General features: G+C 39.7%; 2 protein-coding genes and 1 long non-coding RNA gene across 7 annotated transcripts; 2 read left to right on the top strand and 1 right to left on the bottom strand.

Annotated features, from left to right (window-relative positions):
* Positions 1–465: 465 nt before the first annotated feature.
* Positions 466–2,011, top strand: LOC135160684 (uncharacterized). The gene is made up of 2 exons (XR_010298611.1): positions 466–1,231; positions 1,727–2,011. It is a non-coding gene; the product is annotated as an uncharacterized LOC135160684 (long non-coding RNA).
* LOC135160677 (nuclear cap-binding protein subunit 1) lies at positions 1,912–8,551 on the bottom strand. Of its 2 annotated transcripts, XM_064117484.1 has the most exons (6): positions 8,411–8,551; positions 8,170–8,344; positions 5,604–5,672; positions 2,967–5,080; positions 2,606–2,719; positions 1,912–2,294 (listed from the first exon to the last, which is right to left on the bottom strand). In XM_064117484.1, exons 3-6 carry the CDS (start codon positions 5,641–5,643, stop codon positions 2,181–2,183), a joined length of 2,382 nt encoding a protein of 793 aa, XP_063973554.1. In that variant the 5' UTR covers positions 5,644–5,672; positions 8,170–8,344; positions 8,411–8,551; the 3' UTR covers positions 1,912–2,180. The 2 variants fall into 2 exon arrangements, with proteins under 2 accessions (XP_063973554.1, XP_063973553.1); XM_064117483.1 differs by lacking the exons at positions 8,170–8,344; positions 8,411–8,551 and having other exon boundaries at positions 5,604–6,170.
* On the top strand, positions 8,528–11,958 carry LOC135160681 (odorant receptor 47a-like). 4 transcript variants are annotated; one of them, XM_064117499.1, is made up of 11 exons: positions 8,528–8,635; positions 8,728–8,926; positions 9,031–9,325; positions 9,423–9,472; positions 9,531–9,727; positions 9,904–10,120; positions 10,411–10,526; positions 10,596–10,695; positions 10,778–10,888; positions 11,228–11,383; positions 11,524–11,957. In XM_064117499.1, exons 3-11 carry the CDS (start codon positions 9,310–9,312, stop codon positions 11,572–11,574), a joined length of 1,014 nt encoding a protein of 337 aa, XP_063973569.1. In that variant the 5' UTR covers positions 8,528–8,635; positions 8,728–8,926; positions 9,031–9,309; the 3' UTR covers positions 11,575–11,957. The 4 variants fall into 4 exon arrangements, with proteins under 4 accessions (XP_063973569.1, XP_063973566.1, XP_063973567.1 ...); XM_064117496.1 differs by having other exon boundaries at positions 9,031–9,472; positions 10,596–10,686; positions 11,524–11,958; XM_064117497.1 differs by having other exon boundaries at positions 9,031–9,472; positions 9,904–10,027; positions 11,524–11,958.
* Positions 11,959–12,076: the final 118 nt, after the last annotated feature.

Below are 12,076 nucleotides of genomic sequence, written 5' to 3' on the forward strand. Positions count from 1 at the left end.
TGGAAAATGATGATATAATATTTTTATCGCTATGGTGTGCTTTGCTTAAAAAATAATTTTTTTAATCAACTTCTGTCAGTGGAGGGTTATAATTTTTTTATAAAAATGAAACAGTCATCTTAAGCTACATTGAATGGCGATTAATGGTAAAATAAAAGATAAATGCAGAAGAGGTATTTTTGAAACAAGAAATACGAGAAAGATCCCGCAGCTGCCGGAAGGTAGCACAGCGCCACAAACGACGTCATGAGGTACTTGTCCACTGTTTTGGTGAAGGGGATAGACTATAGCAGTAGCTCATGCCAATGTTAGTAGTGACTCCGGAGGTAGGTGATGCTACCGGCGATACTGGCAGCTGGCAGATAACTAGTTAAACCTTGAAGTGAAGTGGTGGTATCTGTGTGTCATAAGAGGAACCCTCATGCTCACAAGGTATCTGTTATTGACCTCTGTGTATCAGATTTTCACTTTTTGCACTAAATAATAATTAAGTCCCATTTTACTTTGTCTGTCGGGAAAAATCATGTTGCCTTTTTTTTATCATTTATTTAATGTTTAAAAATTAATGAGAAACTACTCACACATTTTATGCTTAGGAGAAACACCTACTGACCTACTAGAAACCATAGAATTAGTTCATTTTACAAATAGATATCATCTGTCGGCTATCTGCATACGAATAGAAAAAAGACGTTGCAATTCAAATTTTCTGGTGGAATACATTTCCATAGGGTAGCTATGCAACAATCATGTTTATCAAACAGAAATATCTCAAAGCTCCTCGTTACGCTACAAAACTCATGTAAAATACTCTCCATAGCACTATCAATCATCGATTCCCTCAATATTCCTACATCACATTGATTTATGACGATAAATATTTTTTTATAAAAATAAAAATTCCTTTAACGTAACAAACTTTCTTAAGTCTGTGAATTACATATAAAGTGTAATGGCTCCTACGATCAACCATAACGAAACTCCGTCGAACATAACTAACAACCCATCACAATTATTTCCCATGAAATCGAAGGACACATCGTCGAAATTTCCAGAAGGAAAACGCAGAAGATTTTTAAGGGAACTATTATTCCTCGAGGCATTGAAAAAATTTCTTCCCCACCCGATGGATGAGCCCATGAGTTACGAACCCACTTCGTCAGAATACGTCGACGAATATTGTCTGGGTGATTTTGTTCCTTTTCTGGAGAAGAATGAAATCCTCACAGAGGTAATTAACATAATTTTGCTTAGAATAGATCCAAATGCTTAATGCCAAGTGCATTTTATTTTTTCCCCTCGAATAATGATTCCTTCCAATTAATGTTCTTCATTAATTCAATTGATTTAATTAAATCAAATGAGTGAATTTACTTGAATTGTCTCTGACAAATTTTTATTCAACGTTAAAATTGATTTGCATCTGCGTTTTTGTTTATAGCAAAATATTAAGATTGAATTGAGTGCGAAGAAAAAACAATTCACACGAAATTAACGTCAATTAATATTGACAATAACGCCTCATTTACATTGACAAAAATGTTTTTCATTTCAAGTGGTAGTTTATGACCTGAGGCTCATCTTCAATACAAATTTTTATTTTTATTTACAACGAATAGTTGTAGATATTGATAAAATCTGTTAAATGAATGACCCAATATTTTTTAAAGGAAGTAAATAAGAATGTGAAATGGTGGAATGAAACTGTCTGAAATATATACTTTAGATTCAAGTGAATTATCCTCTGTACGGTGGGAGCATCAACAAGACCATTTACAATGAGAAGATCTCCGCAGAAATCCTGAAAAGACGTTCAACAATTCCCAATCTTCACGAGCCATTCCGGAGAAATTGCAGTTTTACAACCCCTGTTGCAGATCGCTTGACAGAATAAAATTTCCAATTGTCTCATTCTCTTTAATATTCTAATGAAACTTTATTGCATACGCTTTTTTACATAGAATATACCTATCAGGATTTATGACAATATATGCAAAGAGTAAATGATAAATCAGTTGTTCGAAGTACGGTGTTATGTAACCATTAATAATCAAAGTCTTGAAAATATAGATGTGAATGTACCATTTCACAATTTTTTTTTCACAAAACAGTGATGATTCCGTTGCCATAATGAACAAAACATCGTGAATCGTATGAACGAAGTCAAAAGGAGAGTCTTTTTACGCTCTGAGAGACACAAACTGATGGAATACGTCCAGAATGTGGGGATCCAAATCTGGTGTGAACAGAAGGGTCTCGAGGGTTGATGAGTATTTCATGACCTGTTCGTGATGCTGAAATGAAACACAATGAATTAATTACTTTAATACTGAGATTTAACAAATGAAACTTCTTTTTTTGATTCTATCACTTGAAATTTATGAAATTAGATGATAACAGGTCGAGTGAACTTGTTGATTGTCCCGTGAAAATAGAAGAGACAGATAACTCTTTTTTTCCATCTGTTAGCAATAAAAAATACAAATGGTTTTTCTGAAAATTACTCTCTTTCCAAGATAAATACGATGTAACAAGGTAAGTAGCCAGAATAATAAATATTAATGTTTATAAAATTAAATTAAAATAAGTTAACACGAATACTCACTGTTAAGAACACTTGTTGTAAACGTCCAATCGTCCACTTGTACCAGTGCGTATTGTAATCAATTCCATCTGTGTCACATCTCACCAAATGCTCAGACAAGATCATGATGAAACGCTGCAGAAAAATTTCCAAAAGTACAAAATTAATAAGCGTTCATTTCATTATCATTATTAAATTTCACCAGTATTTCACAAACTTTGCTATTAATAAATTACTCAAATAACACTCTGGATCTCTCTGGAAAAACCTGGTCTACGAAAAAGTTTGCAAAATAGATTTCACGTGAATTATTAAATAAAGAAAGGCAAGAAATTGTCCTGAAACATTGGGATTGACATTAAAAAATTAATTTGTAACACACCTGAAAGATAATAAGGAAAAGATTCTTTTGATCTGCCTGCGCTGCCTCAAGTTTCTCCTCCATCCGCTCTAGAACTTCCTCAGAAGGTCTCTCCCCTTTATCTTTATTACCGTCTTCTTCCTCCGATGATGATCCTGATTTGCTTTCAGCTCTTCTCATCTTCTCGCGTGCTTCCCCCAGCTCTTTATTAAGTTTAATAACGTGTTGGTTCTTCTTACGAATCGTTAAGTGCAAAATTTCCCAGATATAAAGTTTTGAAAATTCAGTGGACATTTCCCTGGAGAAAATCCAATTGGCAATAGCACTGCACTCAATGATTCCAGTCTTTAGAAACTTATCAGTCAGAACAACCATCATCTGATAGTGATTCTTCCACAATGCGTACGTATTCATGAGAATACATTTCTGGGCCTCTTCTGTGTCCGCAAGTACCTTGAACACATAATGAAACTTGCCAATAGCGGCAAAGCTGTGGCTGAAGCTCTTGGACCCCAGGTTCAACAAGGTCTGAACAAAGACATCAATCTTCAATGGATTAAAATTGTTCGTCTCATCGTTTTCCCCAGTCCCAGGTAAGGTATTAAGCACATTGATAACCTCCTCGGGTGTGCATTTTCTCCTAATGGACACCACTAACTCATGAGCAGCAGCAGTACCAGGCAGTGAGCTAGCTCCCTCCGAGCTATACTTGTAAATTGGCTCAGGCACAGCTGGTATAAGTTCAGCATAGCTCTCGGGCATCATGTCCCGTATTCTCTGGTGATACGACAGCCTCAATGACTTCAGCAACACTTCCTTAATAAACATCGGTCTGGGATGATCGGCGTCCCGCTGAAGGCATGAGTCCCAGTCCTCCCAGGACCATCGAAACTGAAAATTACTGAGATGATACGAGAACCACCAGACAAATCTGTCAAAGCAGGCAGCCGCCATGCTGTCGATTCTCCTGAAGAGAATTTCCGTGGCTTGTGCCAGGACCTGAGGCATCGTAGAGGGCTGAAGTTTGCAGAGTTCAATTAGAATCGAGCCGTAACAGATCTCGAGGTGTTTCGGGGTGGGCAGCTTGAACAATTCCCCAAACATTACCTCAACGATGCAATAATCCAGAGGGATTTTGTTCTTATAAGGAAAATTCAGAAGATTAGTTGCGCAGTCCTTTCTCTCGATGAAACAATTATCGATAATTTGTCTGAGATGCTCTTCAATGAGAAATCGTTCAATGGCGTGACTTCCTGGAAGTAGTGGACCCTCTGCAGGACAGTCAGTGTAATCGAACATCCTAAACGTGACTGTCGGCAGAGGATACAGATAGGAGTCGTGGTGAGGTGGAGGAATGATCGCTGGGAGATTGTGTTGTAATGCCTCACAGAGAATTGAGTCAAAGGCCAGGTAAGGGCGGGGAATATGCTTCTCAGCCCAGTTGTCCTGACGGAGCTTTCGTACTTGCGCCCACAAACAATCCAGATATTCCTCCTGAGGATGAGGAGTGTCACTCGACCAAACACGAAGTGCTGGCTGATGCTTTTTGCTACGTTTGTTCAGAAAGACCTCGATGGTCACCATCAAGTGATCCAATTCCTGCTCCTTCTTCTCGTACAGCTCTCGACCCACCCAGGGAAGGGTCGAGAGGACTGCATAGACGTACCAGTCCCTTCTTACCTGAGGCACGCTGTCCTCGTTGGCAGCATCCAGCATCGAATCGAAGAGCTGCATCAGGGAACCGCAGGAAAGGACGTGGCAATTGACGAGATCAGCGAGAAAACGTAGGGAGTACCTTGCAGCATCCCATCTGCAGGATTTTAGAGCCTCTTTGAAGTTCTTCACCATGTAATCGACGAATTCACCACCGAAGTTGAAGTTCTTGGCGTTGAGGAGACCCACCAGGGTTGTGTAGATAGTACATTTTTCCGGCATTTTCATGGCGCAGTCCGTTAGAATTCGGAGGATTTTTGTTCGGAAGACACCGAGATCTGCTTCGAGAACAGATGCGAGACCCTCGAGATTACTCTCCAGGGAGGAAGTAGATTTTTCACCCACACGTAGAATCAGCGACTCTAGGCGGTCCTCGATCTCTTGGTTCTCCGATACGCGACGCCGTTTCTTGTAAACTCGATCTGCAAAGTGTTTTGTTAATTGTGAATTGTTTTTTGTTTTTTCTCCTAGAACTCAAACTTTACTGATTAATCTTATTACTACTCTCGAAGTGCCGTCGATTTGTTTACTCTGCGCCTCTCGAGGAGAACGCCATAACAAATGTTTTCAAGCATTCATTTATTTTTCATTGATTCTAAAACGATTTTCGGTTGTTTTATGGTAGATAAATAATCAAAAATAACAGGGAAATGAGGAAAGTGTTTTTTAACCACTGGAGACTAATAGGGGCGAACATCTTATACATTTGAGAGAATGAAGGGTCGTAATTCTATGCATTCAGTAGAAAAAAAATTGATAAAAAATTTTATCACACGAAAACGACAGTGTAGTTTCATCCCGTGTTGAAATAACACAAAAAATACAAAATCTAAATTTAAACGATTACAATAATTTCATTTAAGAGGAAAAAAACACTTGACATAACCTCAAACCCTGCAAGAGCCGCTACAGTATAAAAATACTCAGAACATTAATAGTATTTACCGTATCCATCATCATCATCGTGGGCTCTTCGTCGGCTCATTGTTCTTTCCCTCTTGACTCTTCAATGCTCTAAAAAACAATTGAGCATGGATGGTTTTTACTGAAAATCTCAGCTGATGTGGCCACGTCTCGTACACACAAAATAAAATGTTTATCGCTTTGGTAATATCAGTAAATTGATTGAGTCAGATTAATGACGGTAAGTAATATAAAAATTTAGTTCTGAGGACACTGAACTATCCAAATCGTCGATTTTATCTGGATATTGTTATTGAAAAGAACAATTCTCTGCCTTCAAAGACAACTAGCTGCGGTACTCCAGCCGGGGTAAGCGTGGCGGTAGAATAATTGACAACTGAGCCGTAGGAAGTCCCGAGGAATTACGGTGGAGACGAGTGGAGTTATAATTGGAGATGCTAAACGATCGTCATTTTTGAAATTGCGTAATGTAGTCAAAAAATCACACCATCGTGACCGAAGTTTCTGCTACAAGTGATCGGCATAAATTATTTGTAAGCAAATTGTTGTCAAGCCAAGTATATAGAAGCACAATTATGGAAATAAATAAATAAATAAAACTACTTGTTCGCACAGAGTGATAAAAATAGTTTAATGGAGACAGTTAGAATATGAGTAATTCTGAGGTAAAAATTCCCATTGATTAATTTAAAAAGAAATTATAATAAAAATACTTGTGTAAAAAGACATGGCATCTAAAATTGATTAATTGAAAATGGCGGCCATAATCGAAATATGACGGTCGACATTGAAAGCGACCCAGGAAGTAGGCGGCTGTTCGTGGAACTATTATCAAAGATGAGGAACATAATTTTAGATGGAATAACTCGACGAGGTTCTCGATAGTCGTTGCCCTCACGAGCATTATCGAAAGGAACGTATCGAAAGGGAAGGAGGAACAGGGGACAGGGTCCAAGAGGCCCAGGTCCTCTGATTCCACTCCCCCGGATGTGGCCATGCCCGCGAAAAGGGTGCGGGCGGTGAAAGGACTGGGGGCAGCGTCCTTCAGGGAAGCAGCAAAGGGTGGAGGCAGGGTGGCCATAGCGCCAACTGGCTACCTAGAGCTGTCCCTGACGAAGGAGCAGGCCAACCATGTCCAAGAGGCGCTGGTGGCAGCACTGTTCGGGACTGACCTAGACGATCAGCTTCCGAACTTTGAGGGCCACCGGTTTGAGGAAGGTGTGCTGTGGGTGGCATGCATGGATGGCCGGTCCAAGGCCTGGCTGAAGACCGTGGTGCCCAGACTAGCATCCTGGGAAGAGGCCTCACTTATCCTATTGGATAAGGAAGCGCTCCACAAGCTGACCAGGGTGAGGACCTTTCTCCCGGGAGAACCCGTGGGAGCGGCAGTGGCCCTGGAAAGGCTAGGGAAGCAGAACCAGACCCTCACCACTGGAAAGTGGAGGGTCTGGGACTGCAGAAGCGAGGACGGGGGGTTAAACCTGGTGCTGGGAGTGGACCCCAAGTCCCTGGAGGTCCTGAAGGGGTTGGGGATGGCCTCCTTCTACTGCCTCGGCCGGGCTCGTTTTTACGAGACCCAGCGCCGAGTGGAAGGAGGAGGGGCACCTCAGGCCCAGCGGGACCTCGGGAATGCGGAGAGGGGGTGGGGTCGGTTTGGCTATGACGGGGGTGTAAGACCAACCTCTTTACCAATTCAAGGCCACGATCGGCCCCCTACTCCCTTATGTGGGGTGAACCCTAGCATCTTCGACACTTAGACGAGTTTTCAGGATAAGACGAAAGACATTTCAAGACTTGTAGTCAGAGCCAACCAAAAAATTAGAAGAAGAAGAAGGAGAAAGGCATCTCCATTCTTTAGGTGAAGACTAGTTGGGATCACTTTTAACCATCTTCTAGAATCTTACGTTGTTATTGTAATTAATAAATCAAGTTCCGAGTGAATTATAAACCACAAAATTGGATTAATATGAAATTGGTGTTTGTGTTCATTTAATTCACTCAAAATTTTCTGATATATTTGAAGCTTTTGGCAGAACTTGCAGGATTGTCAATCACTTCCATGGTATACTGTTCAAATTATCCATAATTAAGATCAGATATTCAGGAAGAGGAAAGCAGCATAAAAGATTTCCTAGCAGATGATAGGCCAGGGAAGCTGTCATCAAGCATTCTATGGAAGTTTTCGATGTGGTCGAGAAGTCGTTGTTTTCCAAAATAATTACTCACATACGAGCAGATTTCGATTGAATCGACCAACTGAATCTGAAACCCCCCACAGGAAAATCATCAGAATACATTTCTGAGGCAAAATCCTGCAAATTTTTGTGCACACAAGTATGTAAATGCGTCATTGAATTCTGAAAGCTCATTACTTCGATTTCGAGAAGCTGTCTCACTGACGCTGCCAAGCAATGCAAACCTATGTCTTCGATTATCGTCAAGAAATTGCAGTGCTATTATCCTGATCGAAACAGTGATGATTGAGTTCAATATGTGGTAATGGAACCCTTCGGGATTATACTTCCAATATCGTCCAGGTGGCCCAATTTCGGACCTCTCCTGCCTATGTCACCTGGATTACATTTACCTGTCACTGTCCTTTGCGAAGGAGATCCCTGGAAGAGGTTAAAAATGGTGTTTTGCAGGCACCAGCGTGCAAAACGTGCTTGCATCCTAATGAGCGGCATCGCGTGCTCCGAAGTCTTCCGAACGTCCCCAACATTCATTGGACTTGCAGGCAGCCAGGTCGTGTTCTCCATTGCCTAATGTAAATAGTGGGGTAGTAGAGCGAATGATTCGAGGTCAGTCCCCTTAACGATATCCAATACCTGTTCACAAACTTCAGCTGAACGACGTCAAGGCCAATGTCACAGATCACTCGTCATTCTGAGCAATTTCACTCAACTTGTACATCGATCCTCAGTGTTAAAACGCGATGAACACATTCGTCCTCGCCACTCTCTGCTGTCACAAGTGTCTCATCTGTTCCACCTTAAATTCACCTGAAAATGACGTGAACCTGTTGCAGAGAAAATGATGAATCATTTACAAAGGTATATTTACTACGATGTGCCATATATTTATTGATTTGGTCCCGTTAACTTATTTTTTTTTCATTTCAATGAATCCTGTGTATGACTTCCAGGCCTGAAGTTAATTCACACGTGAATTTACGATTCATTCACAAGTACTTTCGTTCTTCACCGACCTCCGTGAACGAGCCACTTCCATCCTCAACTCTGTTCTATCTCCAACTCGGTGTGATGCCCTCTGATGAAAGTATTGTTCTTCAAGTCCAGTTGGCCACATTTCTGTCATAGAGAACACCCATCATCGATTCGAAGGTACCCTCACAATTCCCAAGAACCTGATTAATTTTTACTTGAGATAATGGTAATTGCGCTGCTCGCATCATGCTACTTATCATAATCCCCCACTTATGTTATAGTTTGTAAATCGTCCAGTAATGCCGCACGCTGTTGAATATTGAGAGGTCATTATATCGATCCTGGGATGGAGCCTATCCAATATTGCTACCGCACTCTGCGATTCCGTTCAACCGCACTATTACTGTTGTATACGTTAAACGAACTCCAATGACCGATTCCGATAAGATGGAACGTCCGCTACAATTGTATTTTGACAAACTCCTAAGCGGTGATGTTCGTATTATGCAAGCAATCGGATTGTATTCAATGGGTAGTATTCTCAAGCATAATGAACCGAAATGGCATTTTTGGGAGGTAATACCTTTTATCATCGTGATACCAGCGTTATGCTTTGGCGTTGTTTGTAATATCTCTAACATCTTACACATTGTTAAAATTGATTACCTGGCAGCTGTTGATTGTGCTGGGGCTACATTCACCGCTATTTTATGTACATTTAAAGTACGTGAAGTTTGAGTGATGGAAAGTGAATGGAAATAAAATTAATTGCTTTGAGTAGGGTTTTCGACTATGTGCTTATCGACGTGAATTCTACGATCTGATAAGTACATTCCAGACTTATTGGAATATTGGAGTTTCTGGCAATCAGTTGACGAAGAATATGGTGAAAATTGCGGAATTATCTCGTTTGTTTAGAGTTGGGTATAGTACAATGGTGATAGTAGCTTTTTCAGGATTTGCAACACAGCCCATCGGGTAAGTTCGATGTAGGAAGTTTACTCAATGCAAATGACATTTTGGATCCTTCTCGCCTCCTTAGTAAGATGGTCGTTGTGTTTAAAACTTCCCCAAGAGATTTGAAGTTTTTGAGACGATTTTCACGACGACCATCCTAGTCTTCATCAAGATGCTATGACGTAATTTTCTTTCAGGGAATATTTTCTGAAGCTTCGGTCTAAATCAAATGAAACCATTGAGTTCACCAAAACCATCTATCCAGCTCGTTATCCCTTCACATTAAATTCGTCTGGAAGATTCTTCAGTTGTATATTCTTAGAAAGTATCGGAATGTATTTTATGTCACTGCATTTGATAGCAGTAGATGGAATTTTCGCCCAAATTACAACACATTTATCTCTTCATTTTCAAGTGACATTTTTACTTCGTTCGTTTAATCGTTTTATATTAAGTTTATTGTTTTCTGTGGAGAAAATAGTTAGGCCACAAGTGCAGTAAAGATTTTTCTGATAAGTGCGAAGTTTGGACGAGAAATTGCAGCTGAGGTTTATAACTACACTAATCGAAAAATCTATACTGCACATGTTTCGTACAGAATTGTACATTACAAGGTGCGAACGAGGCAAATAACGTATGCACCAGCGGACGTGATTCGACGTTTACTACCCGGATGTAAAGTAAAAACTGTAATGCGTTTTCAGATAATTTCGAATCGACTTCGTGAAATATGTCCTGATCCAGCGGTTTCGCATTTGAAGTCGGCTATAATTGCAAAACGCTTGAAAGCAATTGTCGAAGATTATTTACAATTATTCAAGTGGGTTGTACACTCTGAGAGACGTTTGTCAGTGATAAATGATCACTGATGGAGTTCTATGAATTTCAGATATGTCAGGATTTTGGAGAAATTGTACAATCCAATAATATTCGCCACTGTTTTAGTCAACGGATTAAATTTTTGCAGTTGTCTTTACAATGTACAATATGTATCTTGAAGTTTTATCTTCAGCTAAATGATTTACTGGTTTGAACTACCATTTCTGTATTAACTATTTGTTTCTCGTGCAGAGCAGTGCACACAGTAATTGGAAGAATTTTGAAAAAAATATAATGCACGCATTTGGACTGGTTGTACAAACTTTGATGTTCTGTATTTGCGCTGAGCAGTTGAATCATGAGGCAATTGGAGTCTTGATTATAGTTTGGTCAGCATACGCGACACTGCGACTTTGGGTCGCAGACGCGATTAACAATTTCACGTCAACGACGGATAACGTGTGATTAAAAATTGTGGAATGATTTTTAAAAATCTAGTCCGTTTATCAAATAATGTAACAGTCTACGTGTGTCCTTGAATGTTTCGTAATTTTTTATTTAGAGTAATCGGACCAAAAGTGAAATTGTTTACTCATTATTTATCTTAATTAGAACCGTTTTTCTCGTATGGTGACCATTATAGGACTAATATCTTGCAAATATTCATACCGATGGGATTGATTGTTGACCGTTTTCTCCTAGATTGCTGGAATTCATCGAGCACTATATGATTGCCCGTGGACTTCATTCAATTCATCGATAAAACATGCAATTCTCTTGATAATGACACTGAGCTCTCGTGAATATGTGTATTCAACGTACGGTTTTATTCAGTTGAACATGCCTCAAGTTACCCTGGTTCGTAATGACTAAAATAATTATCTTTTATTGCACCATTGACTCGAAGTTTTTCCTATAATGGATCCTATATGACCCATGACACACGGATTGAGTGATAACATTTTTTATTTAATGCTTCAAGTTGTTAAAAATTTTAGATTGGTACTGCGGCCATGAGATACTTCACAATGCTGAGGAATTTCGCTTGAAGATACTCAAGCTCGCTAGTAAACTAATTAGATGGGAATTAAACGGAAATTATAAGCAACGATCAGCCAGGAGAGATATATTCATTCATGTGTTAGCATGAGGAGTTTAGGAAATGTTTAGATATCTGCAGTACACGGTGTAGGGGTGGAACTTCTTGGACGTTATCCGGAAAGTTTCAGGTGGGAAATAATGAAGAGTTGCGTCCAGGAGTTTCGCGCAAATAATCACCTGTCAGGGGAACATCAGGGGACGTGCGCATGTCAGAAGCACTTGGTCCCTCGTTTGTTTCCATTACGATGTCAAAAGAATGCCAAACAAATTTTCAACACGAAATTCTGATAAATAATATTCTACAATTTGAATGACTTGCTATGAGAATTAAACATATTTTAGGTAAAAAATAATTTCTCTTCTATTTTGTTCTCGTCTGTGGCGCAACGAATGGTTTGGTAGCATTTTTTATTGTTAATTTACTGTAAAACATTCATTTAGCATTGCGGA

The sequence above is a fragment of the Diachasmimorpha longicaudata genome, chromosome 3, assembly GCF_034640455.1.
Source record: "Diachasmimorpha longicaudata isolate KC_UGA_2023 chromosome 3, iyDiaLong2, whole genome shotgun sequence".
Classification (NCBI taxonomy): Eukaryota; Metazoa; Arthropoda; class Insecta; order Hymenoptera; family Braconidae; genus Diachasmimorpha; species Diachasmimorpha longicaudata.